Source organism: Chenopodium quinoa, unplaced genomic scaffold (assembly GCF_001683475.1).
Source record: "Chenopodium quinoa cultivar QQ74 unplaced genomic scaffold, ASM168347v1, whole genome shotgun sequence".
In the NCBI taxonomy this organism is placed as follows: Eukaryota; Viridiplantae; Streptophyta; class Magnoliopsida; order Caryophyllales; family Amaranthaceae; genus Chenopodium; species Chenopodium quinoa.
In genome coordinates, this window is record NW_018744304.1 from 5,579,082 (window position 1) to 5,596,396 (window position 17,315).

The 17,315-nt window shown below is 32.5% G+C and overlaps 1 protein-coding gene across 1 annotated transcript; it reads right to left on the reverse strand.

The window, feature by feature from the left end:
• On the reverse strand, positions 1-8,520 carry LOC110695811 (alpha carbonic anhydrase 1, chloroplastic-like). Its single transcript, XM_021873039.1, has 6 exons — positions 8,018-8,520; positions 7,199-7,344; positions 5,968-6,071; positions 5,531-5,633; positions 1,602-1,775; positions 1-638 (listed from the first exon to the last, which is right to left on the reverse strand). The coding sequence occupies exons 1-6, from the start codon at positions 8,097-8,099 to the stop codon at positions 513-515; spliced, it is 735 nt and encodes a 244-aa protein (XP_021728731.1). The 5' UTR covers positions 8,100-8,520; the 3' UTR covers positions 1-512.
• Positions 8,521-17,315: the final 8,795 nt, after the last annotated feature.

A 17,315-nucleotide genomic window follows, 5' to 3' on the forward strand; every position in this document is an offset into this window, starting at 1 on the left:
AGATATGGACTTATTATGTTGTTAACAAGGAGAGTAAAAAAGAGAAAACATGTGCAAATAGAGAAATATTACAATGTGTGAAATGGAAAAAAGTATAATATTATTTTAATGCGAGAAATAGCAAACAGGTGTGTGAAATGGAAAAAAGTATAATATTATTTTAATGCGAGAAATAGCAAACAGGTGTGTGAAATGGAAAAAGTATAAAATTATTTTAATACGAGAAATAGCGAACACGTGATTGATCTAACGCCAGAATTTTATGGATTTAACAAATTCCGGCATGCATTTGGTATTATTATGTAAAAAAAAATGTATTAAAAGTGGTTTCCCACAAAACACTAATAAAATGTTGTTTTATTACTCATAATTTTTCAATACATTTTTAAAAAAATAAATGATAAAAATTAAAAAGTGGAAGAAAAAAAAGAGTCGTACTAGCTCTTTAAAAATTTGTCTTGCTAGCTAGACAATTGCAAGCCCCATTTAAACAAATGGCTAAATCAACTAAATTAAACCTCATCATACATCTCGACCTTTCTTCCATTCAATGGTTGCAGGGGCCGTGCATTGTTCTTGTTTTCTTCACAAAGAGGAGCACTTAATTCACCCACTTGTTCCACTGATATTGTTTTAGCCTATAACAAAAACATTTTAATTATGTTATTATGTTATAATATGCATGTATAGTGATAAATTTTTAACTACAACTTACATATAAAAATTAAATCTGAGAACTTAGGGCATGTTCATGTTTACTGAACTGAGCTAAAATGAACTGAATATTTTATGAGAGAAGAAAATTAGGAGCTGAATTGAACTGAAATTAAGCTGAAGTGAAATAGTGAACATGCCCTTATTTACTCTTTTTAAGAATTAAGTTGTCATGATACTAATCCAAATAAAATTTGTTAACATGACTATAATTCCGATTGAAAAGTACAGAACAAAGGAATAAATGATAAATTCGATAATTCTTTTTTTTTTCCTAAGTTGACGATAATAATTAAAATGGAATTAGTTTAATGAAATGGCTTATATGTAACATTTTTTTAAATTTTTTTTTTTGAATTTGAATTCATATCATGTCTATCTTTAAAATTCTCATGTAAGATACATTATTTAAAATATTTTATAAATTATTGTAAGTTTTTATTCATTAAATTTTTTTATCATGTTATTTTTTAAGGGAAAAAAAAGAAATAAAAAAAAGGCTAAAAAATATTTGGGCGGGAAAATTTTTGTTGTGAATGTGACATGTGTACCTAACGGATAACTATAGTGATTACTTTAGTATATAGTACTAGTTCTTTGCCCGAGCAACGCTCGGATATTCACAGGAAATTTTTTTTTATTTATATATTATTATAAGTTTGTATTTGTTTATAAATCATGTATATATTTAATATTTTATTTATTTAAAGTTATTGTTTTTATTTTGTAGGCTCTATATTCTCTTTTTTTCATCCGTTATCTAATTATTTCTTAATGAAAAAAAAAAGTTTTTAGCGGGAAATTCTTTAATGTAGGTGTAACACGTATACTTCTTAAATATTCTTGGTGATTACTTTAGTATATAGTATTGGAGTATAGATAGATACCTCGCAAAGCACATTCCAAATGACATTTTCATCACAAGGAGGAGAAGTGTGAGAGCCAAGATATCGATAATAATCGCGTGGCCATTTCCTCAAGAAGCTCAAATCAAACTTTGGGATGTCAATCCTTTGTTGTGTGCAAGGTTTTTTAGCTAGTTCTTGCAACTGGGGCTTCAACTAAAACAAGGAAAAAAAAAATCAAATCCGACAATAGTACAACTGTACAAGGTTAAAATAAACGTACAAATTGTTAAGCTACATATTCTTCTATAAATATGTACGAAGTATTATTTACTCTGTTTTGATTGATTAATAAGAAGTATGTATATTACGTATTATATTCTTTTGAATAACACAACTATGTTCCTGAATTATAAGCCACCTTTGATTGAATTCCATTCTAAGAATTTAAAATTTAATACTAAAAATGTCTTTTGAAAGTTTAACATCTATGCAGTCTATACTATTACGATTAATTCTTTATTTTAGAAAGTGATATACTCTGTATTCACAAAGTTTTATATGTGGCTGGTCACATAGTGTGGCCACTTCACATAATCACATACAAGAAAGTTAATCAAGTAATAAAGGGTTACGTTGGTGAGCAAATGAGGTTATTTTAACGCGTATGTAAGTTACTTAAATGAGAAATAACGGTTACTCTCTTAAATAAGTGGAATTATTATTTCATTTTTTTAAAAAAATAAAAGAATAGGGGTTACTCGAAAGAACAAATGAAGTTACTTATTTCTAAATGGAAAATTTGTCTAGAACTACCCGCAAGATAGGGTGATTTGTGAAGAACTATCCATTTTTTTTTATTTGTTTAGAACTACCCGCAAGTTTGGAAAATTTTGGGTACCACTACCCACTAACGTTTTTTGTCCCATTAAAACGTTATTTTGGTCCAATTATTTACTTTTTTCAATTACAATGGTCAATTAATGCTAAAATAAGCAAAAACCCCAATTCAATTAGGAAAAATTGATGGGAATAATCCCACCTTTTAAACGTTGAAGATTAATAATCCCACCTTTGGGATTCTTTTTAATAATCCCACCTTTGATATCAATTCACTTTAAATAGTCCCAACAGGTCAAGTAACCTGTTATAACAGGTTATTTGACACGTGGCGGCCTATGAATGGTCAAAAAAATAAAAATAAAATAAAATACATTTTAAAAAAAGTGATATTTTATAAAAAAAAAAAAAAACCACCCACCACCCACCACCAATCAGCTGCCCAGCCCCTTGCCACCCTCCCCGCCACCAATCAACTGCTCAGCCCTAACCACCCAACAACGCCGATCGCCCAAATCGACTCCCCTAGCGCCGACGCCCGTTCTCCGCCTCCCGCGAACCACCAACCTCCCTTCCACCGCCACAAAAACCATCGAAAACCAAGCATCCGACAACCCTTGAAAATCATTTTTCCGCCACAATCCCGAGCCCTCCCCTTCCTCCGTCCCGATCTCGGCCTCCCTCCCTTTTCTCCGGCTTCGATTTGGTGGATTTTCGATTATTAAATTGGAAGGTAGTTTTGGGTTTATTTGGTGGGTTTTTGACATGAATGGAGGTCAGGGGAGGAAGGCGCGGTGGGAATGGGGGATAGGTAAGATCGGCGCGCCGGAAATAGGGGACAGAGAAGGTCGGAGTTGGGTTGGGGATGGCTGGCCGGAGCGGCGTGGTGACGAAGGTTAGTTGCGGGGAGACGGGGTTGCTTGTGGGTTGATTTTCGAAGGTGGTTTTAGGGTTGGGTTGGCTGGGGTGGATAGCGGTACGGTGGTTTGGTTTCGGGTCCGGTTAGTGGTGGCGGTGGTTTTGGGTTTGGGTGGTGGGGTGGTGGGGATGGTGGTGGCTGTGGTGTAGCTTAGGTGGTGTTTTTTTTTTTTTAATTTGGGACAAATCAAATTGTGACACGTGTAAAATAAACTTAATAAAAAAAAATTACCTCTTTAGCCGGTCACTGGTCACCCGGGAGTATTTTGAGCGGATTGATATCAAAGGTGGGATTATTAAAAAGAATCCCAAATGTGGGATTATTAATCTTCAACACTCAAAAGGTGGGATTAACCCATCAATTTTTCCATTCAATTAAACCCCCAAACCTCATAAATTAAAATCCCCAAATAATACTACACTCATGAACCCTAAAATAAATTATGATTAAAACCTTAATTAGGTTAATTAAGGTAAATTAAAACCTTTATACAAATTGGGAGAGTTAATTGGGTGGCAAAAGTGAAAAAAGTGAGCTCCGATAACGTTTTAATTGGACGAAAATGTTAATGGGTAGTGCTACCCAAATGTTTTCAAACTTGTGGGTAGTTCTAAACAAATAAAAAAGAAATGGGTAGCTATTCACAAATGACCCTATCTTTAGGGTAGTTCTACACAAAATTTCCGTCAAAATACTTGAATTCACTTATATAATGAATTTGGGTTACTTTTATGAATAACATGAAGTTACTCTTATGAAAAAATTGAGGTTACCTATACATATAAATGAAGATTACTCTTATAACCTAATGTGGCCACCCCATGTGGCTAGCCACATACAAGACTTACCTTAGAAATGGATTTAAAAATCAAGAAATTTAAAAAAATTGCGGATTAAAAAAAGGGTAAATTCAAGTTTCTCTTTGAGATAAATGCTGTGAATAAATCTCCTCTCACAATTTAATCATTTTCTTTTATTTTTTAAATGATAAAAGTAAAATAATAAAGTGACACAGATTTCAATACATAAAGCTGTGAGAGGAGATAAATTAAAATGTTTATCTCTGAGATCAACTGGGGCTCCAAAAATGACATAATAACATTAGACATGCATGATTGCTTATTCTTCCTAACCGACGCAAGTGAATGTTGGCTTGACAAGAACCATATATATATATAGTCGTATGAAGTTATTAGGAAAGTGCTGACCTCTTATGATAATAATGCAAAGGGACATAAAAAGCGTGGTTGTGTTTTCTTTTTTGTTATTTGGAAACATTTATACAAAAACTATTTCTTCATTAATATTTTAACAAAGGTTTTTCAATTTATTGCGTATGTCATGCTCTTAGCTTGTTCTAATAATCAGTGGAAGCCCCATGTGATTAAGACTAATATGTTTTAGACCCCTTATTGATTAATAGTTAAGACTTTGTTTTGCTTAATATTTTGTCTAAAATTGTTTTTATCAGAATAGGACTAATTATTTAATACATAGTATATAGTATTTAAACTTATTTTGTTTGAATTTATTACTTAATGGCTTACTTTGTAACAATGATAGATATGAAGTAAAAAAAGGTTTAATTAGATTACCATGAACCATAGAGGCCCTAATTAAAATACCATGAACCATGCATAGAGGCCCTAATTAATCAATTGGTTGTTGTATTGTGTAGTGGTTATTAGGGCTACATTTGGTAGAAGGACCATGTGTTCGATCCCCCCGCAACAACAATTGGGAGAAGATTAGAACCTAACCACCAAAAACTGATTTCCGAATCCGAATTAGCCCAAGGGTGAACCGGGTGGAACACCAGAAAAAATAAAGGCTCTAATTAAGCTATGTTTGGTAAGGTGTACAAAAATTTCTTTTACTACTTTACATTACTTATTAAATGAAAGAGAAGTTTACACTACTTAATTATATTATCTCATTTATCTTTCTTTTATACCTCTAGAGTACTTCGTATGAAAGAATAACCTTTTTCCATATAGTACCAACTATCAAATTTTAAGATTTTAATAGAAAAGCTAGTTACAAATTTAAGATTTTAAATTTTACATTTGAAACAATTTTCATTGTGGAAGGAACCAACAAATTCTCAAATGATGTTTTAATTGGTTTAGTTTTATTCTTATCAATCAAACATATTTTATTTTAACCACATAAATGATAATAAGAGACTAAAAAAATTAAAGCGTATGATTACCATGTCAATGAAAGGACTAGGTGGTCCATATTTGAATAGAATCGCCACCACTGCTCGGCTGCCATCAGCGGCTTCGTGTATCTGTTGTAGCTCTGCAGCATATCTTACGTGGTTCATGCACACATCCAACTTTTATTAGCATATACACAAAATTAAAAAAAAAAAAAATAAATAAAAAAAATAAAAAATAAAATAAAATAAAATAAACCACCTATGTTTGTTAAAAAAAAAAAGAGCTATGTTATATGCATTATTATACTTGGTAGTAAGTATAGGGTGAGAGATTAGACATATTTATTATATGTGATAAATTAATCTCCTATTTATCTTTTTCAATGTCTAATCTCCATTAATAAATACGAGGAGGACGATGACTAATTAGAAAGAGGTGGTTTAAATTCCAGACAAAGTAAATAGTAATGAGAAAAATGACTTACGGGACACTGTTAAACCGATGCTCGGATGGAGTATGAAATTGAAGTTGTGTCAAATTATATGTCTTTCCATAAATTTTTAATCCTCCACTCCCACCTAAAGATATCTGCATAATGGATACGCATTTTGATTTCAAAATAATTTCTTATTATTTATGTACAGATAAACAAAACTTCAACCCTAATATAATAGCAAGGTTTAACCTTTATTGATTTAAATTAGCAATGAATGTGATAAAATAAATATATAGTGGGTAATATTCTCATACTAATAGAGAGATAAAAAAAGCAACGAAATATTAGTTATAGTAAAATTTATGATAGTCAGTTTTCAAGTCGAAATTTCAAATGACGGATTATTTAGTTAGTATAGAGTATATGTTAAGCCTGTTTAGTATATAGTAATTGGGCCGAACTAATAAAATCTAATCTCGTTAGGTTGTATATATACTTGTACATAGTCTAACATGAAATACACATCACTATTCTCTCTATTCTTGACAGTATAATAATTACATAATTTTTTATGTAATAAAAAAGCATATAATACGTATATTAGATTTTAATAATGTATTTACTTTTAATACTTAAAAAATTAATAATGAAACTCTCTATTTATATTAATTTTCTTTATTTCATTTCCAAATTATTTAATTATTTTTGATTAATTTCTGCTAATATTATCAACCACTCTTATGTCGTGCCAAGGGTATAAAAGATAAAAAATAAGATAATAACAAATCATGGAGAAAATAAAAATGACCAATTATTCAAATTGAAGCATATTAATGTGATTTGTTGTATTTTTCATTATCATCAAATTGTTTTAACTAAGATTTCTATTTTCAAACTTTTGTTTGCTCTCTTGCTACAGAAATGTTGAAAAGGGTTTACTCTGCCCAAAAGGGTTATTCTTCTTGCTATAGCATATTATTCTTTATTACATAAAATTCATTCCACCCTTCATTTAAAGTGGTCATTTCATAAACTAGGTATTTTATTTTGCTTTTGCTATATTCTAATTTTTTCAAATAAAGACAATTATATTATTTCAACTTAATCCAATTTATTTGTGAATTGTAATTCTAATTTTCGTATAATCAATTTATATTTCTCTCCGAAAAGTATTTACATATTAAATTACTTATAACTAGCGGGAAGAAGTTTGTGGGAGTAATTTATAAATCAAGTGAATTGAAAGAATTAGAAGAAAAGATATAGAAAATTGATTAACCTCCAAATGTTTGCCATCAGTAACAAATGTAGTGTTGTGAGTATCATGAAAATGGTATTCTCTTTCAAGCGGTTCTAAGGTTTTGTTGAGTATAGCAAAATATGTGTTGATATCTACTGGGGATTGCCTCTTACCCGATGAGCACACTGCAAAATTTACCATTAAAATTTATGTTAATACAACAATTATTTTGCTACATATATTTCCAACCAATTGAACATTAACAAAAAAATTAGGTATAATTTATTAATTTGTGCAAGGAATAAGAATAATAATGAAACTTATTTGGCATCATTCTCTTCAAAATGTGGTGGTTTTTTTTTTATCCAACATGTTATATTATACGAAGTATAAATTAAGGATATAGAAAATGAGAAAAAAAAATCTGAATATTATAGTATAATAGATTATTCACGAACTAAGGAAATCTTGATGAGTCTCCACATGTTAGTCAAGGGTAAACATTCTTATGGTGCCCATTTCTATTATCTTGTTTTGTGTGAGATTCAAACATAATTGACATACTATATCTAGACTTAACCAATTTGTAGTTTAGATCAGATGACATCCGCAATTTCAATATTTTAGGTATTTATATTTTGACCTAGCTACCCTATGTAAGTACGTTATGATTGTTATCCTTTTTTAAACTTTGTCTTTTCCCTACTATATAAATATATTGTAATATACGAGTAATATAATCATAATGTATTCAAAGATTAGTGCAAATGGAGACTTAAATTAGGGCCCTTAGGAGAGGGAATGTTCCAATTAGTTTGTAAAACATGCATGCATGAGTGCTAACAAAAATAACTCTACCTGCGGGCGGCCCTGAGGCAAAGGCATCTATGAACAAGAAGGAAACACCAAAGAAGAAGATCAAGATAGAATTGAATGCCATTGTAATGTGACTTTTGTTCAAAAATGATAAGCAAAACTATTTAATTACCAACTTAATTTTGACAAGTTTTGTTCTCATAACTTTGTGGATTTGGTTTCTTGATTTTCTCCACCTTTCGTATATTAAACTATTTTTACTAGATGATAGGAGATATAGCTAAACTTGGCTAGTTGATCCCTAGAATATCTAAAAGCCAATCACTCATTCAATTTTTAATAATATTGCTTACTAATAATATTGTGCTTAAATAGTTAAATGATCAAATTTTGATGGAATTTTTGTTAAAACTTATTTTTAACTGATTAAATATGCTATTTATAGAAATGATGTTCTATAAACATTAAACAATAGTAATTAATTATCTTGATAAAGAATTTTTGAAAAGGTAACAAAAAGAGAAAAAAAAAAGAAAAAAAAAAAAAAAAAAGAAGGTGATATGATGATTCGAAAGGATATAATGCACTCTGGTCATTCATAATTTTACTTATTTTCTATTCAACTATTCAAGTAAATAAACTTTGCTCATCAGATTAATTAGTTGTTATTGTAGGTTGTAACTGTGTGAATAGATATTCTATTGCCTAAACATAATATGGAGTAGATACTTACCTAAACATAATACGAATTTTTTACCTTGACCTATACTTGATTTAAATGACAAAAGTTTACACGCAATTTTAGGAAGAATTGTGCATAGTATATAGAAATGAATTAGTTAATGTGTGAATGGGATTGATAGGACTTCTCTCATGAAATAAAAGATGAGTTTGATTTACGTACTCAAATTACCGATTAAAATTACCGATTAATAAAGGTTAAGAAACAATAAAGACAATAAACAAAGAACACAATAACTTTTGTAAAATTGGTCACGGCCTTACTCCATAGTTCACAAGTGGGACTGTGGGGTTTTCTAGAGATTTTCTTCACTTTAATGGAGAAAAACAAAAGGAATATAAGTGATTCTTTTTATGGCTGGATTGACCAAATCTCATTGGTTCCTTTTATTGCACAAGGAAACCATTATAAAGCCTCCGCTTTCACTATATGTGTACATTTTATGTTTAGAAACTTTGGTTTAATACGCACCAAGATGGCAAGAACTGTATTGAGGAAACTTGTGTGGCATTTGGTGACCCATTTAGGTCTTAAAAGTGTCCTTCCTATTCTTTTTTTTTTTTTTGGTTAAAAGGAGCAACTACATTAGATTAATAAGTAGCAAAATATAGTACAGGCCAGGATCAGAGTTAAGTAAGTAGTTCCCATGTGATACATCACCTATTTGCAGTTTGCCACGCAGGGCCAAAAAGAAGACTAATATTTGAATCACTGTTAGTCCTAGTAGTAGAATGTCTAAGAAACATATTAAAATCCTATAGCCAAAGTACATTAGGAAGTAGAACGCTCCTGCTCCTAGTTAGATCCCTTCTGGCTGCCTTGGCCTGAGCATCTGCTAGCTGCAATCTCTGCCTCGGAACATGAACCAACCTGCAATTGACAAGCTGTTGAAGTAGGTCCCTACATATTTGGTATAAATAGGAGGCTTCATCAGTTGGGGTATCAACAGAATTAATCCCAGTGACTGCTCTGAGACAGTCAGACAAAATGGTAACATCAATCCAGTTGCTGTCTTTAATCAAGTATAAACCAGCCAATATAGCTAAGGCTTCAGCATGAAGAGAGCTTATAGTAGGGCAGTGGGCAGCAACTCCTTCTACCCAGGTACCCTGATTATCTATACACACACATGCTAAGCCAGCAGATAAAGAATCCTCACTGAAAGAGGCATCAACACAAAGTCTTTTAGCAGTGAAAGGGATAGGGTTCACATGGATTGTTTGGTGAGTTGACCAAACCCTATCCCTTTTTTTTAGCAGGGAAAGGGATAGGGTTCACGGGTAACCTGGAGAAAAGGTTATCTTTTTTTTTTTTTCTTCTTTTTTCCCTGCTTTTCCCTCCTACACCGATCTTCAACTAACCAAACGCCAAACACCATCCAACCTCCATTAATCCTTCATCTTCCACCTCAACCACCATGACCATCATCCATCACCACCAAACTGACCATATTCCCACCTTCCTCCTCTTCCCAGTTGAAGGAGTTATGTCTTCGTAGTGTGCAATTACTAGATATATAAATGGATGTGGATCAAATTATGGAGATAATTAAGTTCGTACATTTGGGTCGTCATTTTTCCATAGCTAGAGGTATTAACGATCTTTGGACTAGTAAAATAGCCCAAAGCCCAATTGGACGGATCCTATAAGGTCACACAAAGGGGCTAGATCGAGCATTAGAGGACGAGGCCCATCATGGGCCTCATCACTCTAGGTGGCCGGCCATGTAGTGGATTAGAAGGAGTTTTGAGCTTCGTGCCCTAGTCTAATTATAATGAGATTATAAATAGACTAGGTGCCTAGGTTTGAAGTTGTAAGGAATTAACTAATCAGTGTGATCAAACCCTAATTAGCAAACATGAAACCCAACCCCTCTCATAGTCCTCTCTCTCACACGGCTCTCCTCCTCCTTATTGGCGCCGGTGGTGTCTCGTGGTGGTGGTGGTTCGTGCGGTGGTCGGTTGTCCATAAAGGTGGTGATCGCGATTTTCCTCAATCACTCGACCAATCTAGTATTGGTGGACGGCTCGTTCGAATCTCGTGGACTAAGTAGAGGAGCAACGCTAGGGGCTCTATTCTCTCCCTGATTTGCCTGTCGAATAGCTTTGTGGAATTCACGCGTCAAAGGTATGATTATGTGTCTTGCGTGTTATGCATGTGATTCTTGGGATTGGTACTTGTTTGAATATGATTCATGTTATATCCGCTGCGTAGTACCTATAAACTCCTACAGTGGTATCAGTTAGCCTCTTGCATGAACGAGCTAGATCATAATAATACGATTATTTGATGTCCACGTTAATTTTATAATCAATTAAGAGGGAGAAATTAATTTAATTATGGTTCAATTATTATATTTAATGTGATTAAAATTTTGGAATTGATTAAATGTGATTTAATTATGCTCAAAATAGCCATGAAGAGACCGAATTTTAGCCCTAATATGTTCGAAATTTTCGAACCCCCTCACCCTAAATTTCGAATTTTTTCGAAAATCCTAGCCCTAAAATATGATTTTTGTGCTTGATTTTGATTTAATTTGATTCATTTTATGATTCATAATTTTAATCGGATTGATTTATGCATAAAAGTGTTTTGTGTATGATCATCAATTTAATTTTAAAAGTTAGAATTAAATTGGGATTAATTTTATGAAGAACCCTAATTTTAAAATTTTTAATGTGATTTAATTTTAATCTTTTGGACTGATTTAATTTAATTTTAATAAATGTTATTTTAATTAAATTAAAACACAAAAAAAAAAATTGTTTTAGGTGGTCGGCAACCGCGACTGGGTGGCGCAGCCATGTCGGCTGCCGATTAGAGGGAGGGAGGGAGGGTAGGCGATCAAGGGCGGCTGTGGGCAGTAGCGTGCAAGCGTTGCACGGCTGCTGCCACGGCTGCCAGAGCAGCTGCACGCTGCTGCCTTGCGGCAGTGGCTGCTGTTATGGCAGCCAGCCACCGTGGCTAGCTTCGGCTAGCCAACCACGGTGGCCGGCGGTGGTGGCTTGCAGTTTTTCAAAAAAGAAAAAATTATCTTATTTTAAAATTATTTCAAGATAATTATGAATTATTTTGGGATAAAATCAGTTTTATTTTGGATAAGATAGAATATTTTGAAAATATGATCTTTTATTTTTAAAAGATAAAGTTGGTTTTATTTGGATAAAATCTTTTATTATAGGATTAAATCAAATATTCAAAAGTTGTTATATTTGATATTATCCATATTTAAAGTTGTTAAATTGGTCATTATGCTAATTAAAGTGGTTAAATTTGGATAAGATTGACTAGGATATTCTGAGCATATTCCAAAAGGATAATAATTGATTTGAATAATGTGATTATCCCATAATTAGATTAGGATATAATTGATTTTAAAATTATTTGATTGGCTAGTAATTAGGATAGAATCTCCTAAATTTGTTAGGATAATCATGAAAGATTAAATATGATTTATCTTTCTAGATTAAAATATGATTTGATTCTATCTCATGACTAAATTAAATATATGATATTTTATAAACGGTCATGAATAATATATGATATTATCTAATTATGATTAAAATATGAGATATTTTAGGAAATGCGTTGACTTTATTATGAACATTCGATGTTGTAATTTAGACAAGCATGTTGAGTGATTTATTATATGACACTTTTATAATATATGGTATTATGTTGCTATATATAGACTAGTATGGCCCATAGATTCTTATATACGATCTGCGCATCGTGATGTATTTTTGTAATCTAAATACGGTTTGCGTACCGTTAAGTATTTTTGTAACTTTTATTCAAAGTAAATAGAATAGTTATTTAAATAGTGTTAGTCCAAAGAAACCCATGAAGTGAAGGCCCAAAGGAGCAAGGTGGATGGAGATCCATGATGATTCAAGTGGGAGCTTTTTCATTTCTAGTTTTCTCAGGACTAAGGGGCCATACTATGTCATGATTTATTGCATTAGTAGATTATGCATGTTAGATTTTATTTATGTTGATTGATGATGCGCTAGAGTTCACTAAATAATCACAACATAATAAATCTAGGTCCCAGTAATATTAAGATTGCTTTTCCAATTAAAAACCCGATGAAACCTTTGATATTTATGATGGGTCATGCCAAAGCTGGGTGTCATATTATATCTTAGGGGAGTGGGGGTAAAATAAATTTTACACTTTTAATTGGTTATGCTCAACAAGGTTACCTAAAGAGTTTAGAACCTTGAAGCAAAGGAAAATAATTAAACATGTGATGATTAATTATTCAACCAAGAGTTACAAGAGTTGTAATCAGTAAAGAGTTTACTCACCTTGAAAATGTAATGGTTGATGGTAGGGCAAAAGTCCGGTCAATCATTGCACAAATAAAGGATCTTGGAATCACTTAAATTCAATTGGGATCAATTAATTATTGAATAAAGTGTTTTAAAGTTACCAAATGAATGCGTTTATGGTACTTTAATTTTAAATTAAACATAATTATTAAACTTTGCCTTATTTTGACATAGATGGGTAGCCGTAACCACAATAACAACAACGTTTACAACCTTCGACCATTCCTTGAGAAGGATAGGTTGATAGGGGAGAACTTTTCCACTTGGGAAAGAATGTTAAGACTTGTTCTGAAATCTGAGGGTAAAGAGGATATCATTAATTGATACCCCATTACCAGGACCTCTGCCAGAAAATCCAACTGCGGCAGAGATCAAGAAGCACAGAGGAAGCTCATGACAGAGCTATACCTATCACTTGCTTAATGATTGCTACCATGGAGCCTAGTCTTCAAAAGCGTTTTGAGGACCAGGATGCCTACTCAATTATGCAAGAACTCAAAGCTTTGTTTAAGAAACAAGCTAGAGTTGAAAGGTATGAGCTCCATAGTGAGATTCTGGATTGTAGGATGGAGAAGGGAGCCACAGTTCATGATCATGTTTTCAAAATGATCGGCCTAATTGAAAGTATGGAAAAATTGGGGCACCCATACAGTGATGATATGGCAACATACATCATTCTCCATTCACTACCAGAAAGTTTCAACCAGTTTATCATGAATTTTAACATGACTGCCACTGCAAAGACTATGAATCAATTTCATGCAATGTTGGTTAGTGCTAAGAAACAAATCCCTATGGAACCTAAGAAGGAAGTTCTTATGATTCAAAAGGGAAAGGGGTTCAAGAAGAAGGGGCAAAAGGCTAGTGCCAAGAGCAAGGGAAAGCAAGTTGCCAAGGCTCCTGAAAAGCCTAAGACGACTCCAAAGCCCAAGGCTGCAAGTGAAAGTGAATACTTTACTGCAAGAAGAAGGGGCATTGGAAGCGAAATCGCCAGAAATACCATGACTTCCTCAAGAAGAATGGAGCATCAACCTCAGGTATAATGTTATAAACATTTTAACATTCACTTAGGTATATGATACCAAGTTGCAGTGCTTAACATAGTGATGTTGCGCAAGAACTGCAAATAAGTGAAGCTAGCATGGAAATGGAGCTTGAAGGTGCACTAGAAGTATTTGAGTCGCCAGAGATAGCTTCATAGTTTTAAATTTTGATTAGTTTATCATGATTTTAGAGCAATTTCCAGTTTTGATGAGACAATATTTCGGTTTTCTTGTTTTGAATACTGAATTTTGGTTTACTTGGCTTGGACAAGTGTTGATCCATGACCAAGGTAATAATTGTTTTCATTTTGCTAGATATGAGTTAATTTTGTTTTATGACATTGATATAAGTAGATCGCAAAAATATAATTTAGATGATTTAAAGTACACTTACTTATAACAAAGTAAGGTTGGGTCACATAAACCATTTGCACATCCAAAGTTTTGGATGGACTCTCATTCTTATATGATTATGAATCACTTGAGAATTAGAAGTCATGCTTGATAAAAGTTAAGATGACCAAGTTGCCTTTTAGTAGAAAGGGTAAAGGAAGCTAAAATGACCTTTTGGAACTCGTACATATGATGTATGTGAACCAATAAGTTCAAAATTAGCAAAGAGATTTAACTATTTCATTGCTTTTACTAACGATTTAAGTAAATATATCGATAATTACTTAATGAAGTAAAGCTTGGAATAATTGAAAAGTTAAAAATTTCCAAATGAAATGTAAAATCAGTTTGAGATAAACAATTTAACACCACAATTTGATTGTTGTGATAAATATTTAACTCAAAAGGAATGATCATCTAAAGGGAATTGTTGAATTAATTCACAATCCAGAAACATTACAATTAAATTGTATGTTTATGAAGAAGGAATCAAACTTTGCTTGCCATTGTTCGATCCAAGATTTAATGATTTACAAATATCGTTTGAGGATATGCATTAGAACAACAACAATTGCGATAAACTAAACAAGAAACTTAACCAAAGCAGTAGAAAAGATGTCATAAGAGTTATGATTTGGAAATGTTCCAAAGGTTATCTTTTCTAAACAGGATTAAGGGTTATGAAATCAATGTAAAATGTTTACAAAGATAACATAATACACCCTAAATCAGAAAAGTAGTTCTTCATGGGTTTTTCTCATGGAAACTAAGAGGTATTATTCCTACAATCGCGTAGAAACAAAATGTTTGTTGCTCGCGATAGTGTCTTTATAGAAAGAATGTCTTCCTATAAAGCCAAGTGGGAGTAAAGTTAGATCTCGATGAGATTCGAGACGAGCAACAAATGGATGTGGATAACACTACATCAGAGACGAAGGCATATGAAATCAGCTAATTTGATAAATAATGTGTCGAAGCAAGCTAATTCAACTAGCGAGGCTTCTATCGTCCCACTAGAATGAAAGACTTCAAAGAGTTGTAATTCTATTGTCGCTCATACCTATCTTAGGTGACTTAGGATCAAAACAAACAGTTTGTTGAAATTCTGAGAAAAGGTGGATTCTAAAATTTTCTTATTAGAACGGTTAGAATCCATGGCCTACAATCAAGCTTTGGATAAATACCAACTTAGGAAATGGCTTAAAGCCATGAAATTCAGTATGGACTCCATGTTTGTAAAGATGTGTCAGTCCATAATAGTCTTACAAACAGGGTCAAACCTATTAGTTAGGTAAGCCTATTCGGATTATTCTGGTAATGGATATCAAAATCACTTTCATGAAATGTTCTTGATGGTGAGTATGTATATGATACATCCTAAGAGTTTTGAAATCCATAAATTCCTAAAAAGTTTTGCAAACTTCAGAAATTCATAGATTGAAGTAAGCATCAAGGAGTTGGAACATTCGTTTTGATTAGGCAATCAAACAGTTTGATTTCCTTAGTAGAACGAAAGAATTCTTGTAGAGACAAGAAGTTTAGTGGGAGCAATTGGTCTTTTAGTCTAGTATGTAGTTAACATACAAATCATATGAAATGATATATCAATGCTTGAATAAGTCAAGCAGTGATTAGAAAGATTGTTTCAATATGATAGACTTAGAAGATGTTGAGTACATATTAGGAATTAAGATCCATGAAGTGAATCTTGAAGAATGATTGGAATGAATTGAGAGACTTATGTTGATAAGGATCTTGACAAGTTCATGAAGCAAGACTCTAAGATAGGATATCTTCCCATATTTCATGATAATATACTCAGTAAGACTCAGTGCCTTCAAAAGCTAATAGAGTTGAGTTGTATGGTTAGTGTACCTTATGCTTTTGCAAAAGGTTCATTATATATGCCATGAAATGTACAAAGCAAGATGTTGCATATGACTTGTGCATGTGTAGCAGAATTCAAGCAAATTCAGAATAAGTATACGGAGAATTACCAAGAACAGATCCTTGAGTACTTGAGAAGCACTAAAAGGAATTCTAGTAATTTAAGCAAGTTGTCAAAAGGTTACACGAATGCAAGTTTTCCAAACAGGCAAGATGATTCTAGATGGTGATCTAAATGCATATTTGTGTCTGAATGGAAAAGGACAGTGAGCTTGAAGAGTTCAAAGCAGAGCACTGTTGCATACTCAATGTCGGAATATGTGTATAGTTACAGAGGAAGTTTGGATTAAAATGTCATGTGACTAACAAGTCACCTTTTCCCAAAAACAAAGGAGCCAGAGTCACAACACAAATCCAAAAGGATATGAGATATCACCTCAATTATGAGATCATTGACCAGCGGAAGGTCGTGTTCTGCAAAGTTTTATTATGAGTGAGAAATCACTAAACCCCTTCCATGGACTAAGATATGAGAGTCATATTAAAGTCTTAGGATTGAAGCAAGTTATGTAATTTAAGTTGTATATGTTTTGAGAAAGCATATTACATGAGAAATGCATCAATTTGCAGAATTATGTTTAAAATAGAAATTATTATTTCTCTTATTTAATTATGGTTTTGGAAATTAAATAAAATGTCCAAAATAATTATGAATTGATGGGCTCATCAGGTTGATGACCTGGTGAATTGAAACCCCACAGGTGAACAAAATTCATATATTATTTAAAGTTCCTAGTTCGAGATCATTAAAGTGGACATAAATGATTTCAATAAATGAACTAGCATGTAAGATTGATTGGATAGCGTAGTTTCATGGGCTATGGGGGCATAGTGATGCTCGGTCAATCACTTGGATATGCATGAATGATGCATGATCG

What these genes read in the sequence shown, in the direction of transcription:
- LOC110695811 (XM_021873039.1), bottom strand. Translation starts at nt 8,099, where the DNA reads ATGGCATTCAATTCTATCTTGATCTTCTTCTTTGGTGTTTCCTTCTTG. An exon ending in CATCGGTTTAACAGTGTCCC is followed by an intron (nt 5,634 to 5,967) that starts GTAAGTCATTTT and finishes GAACCACGTAAG; the next exon opens with ATATGCTGCAGAGCTACAAC. An exon ending in CTAGTCCTTTCATTGACATG is followed by an intron (nt 1,776 to 5,530) that starts GTAATCATACGC and finishes TCCTTGTTTTAG; the next exon opens with TTGAAGCCCCAGTTGCAAGA.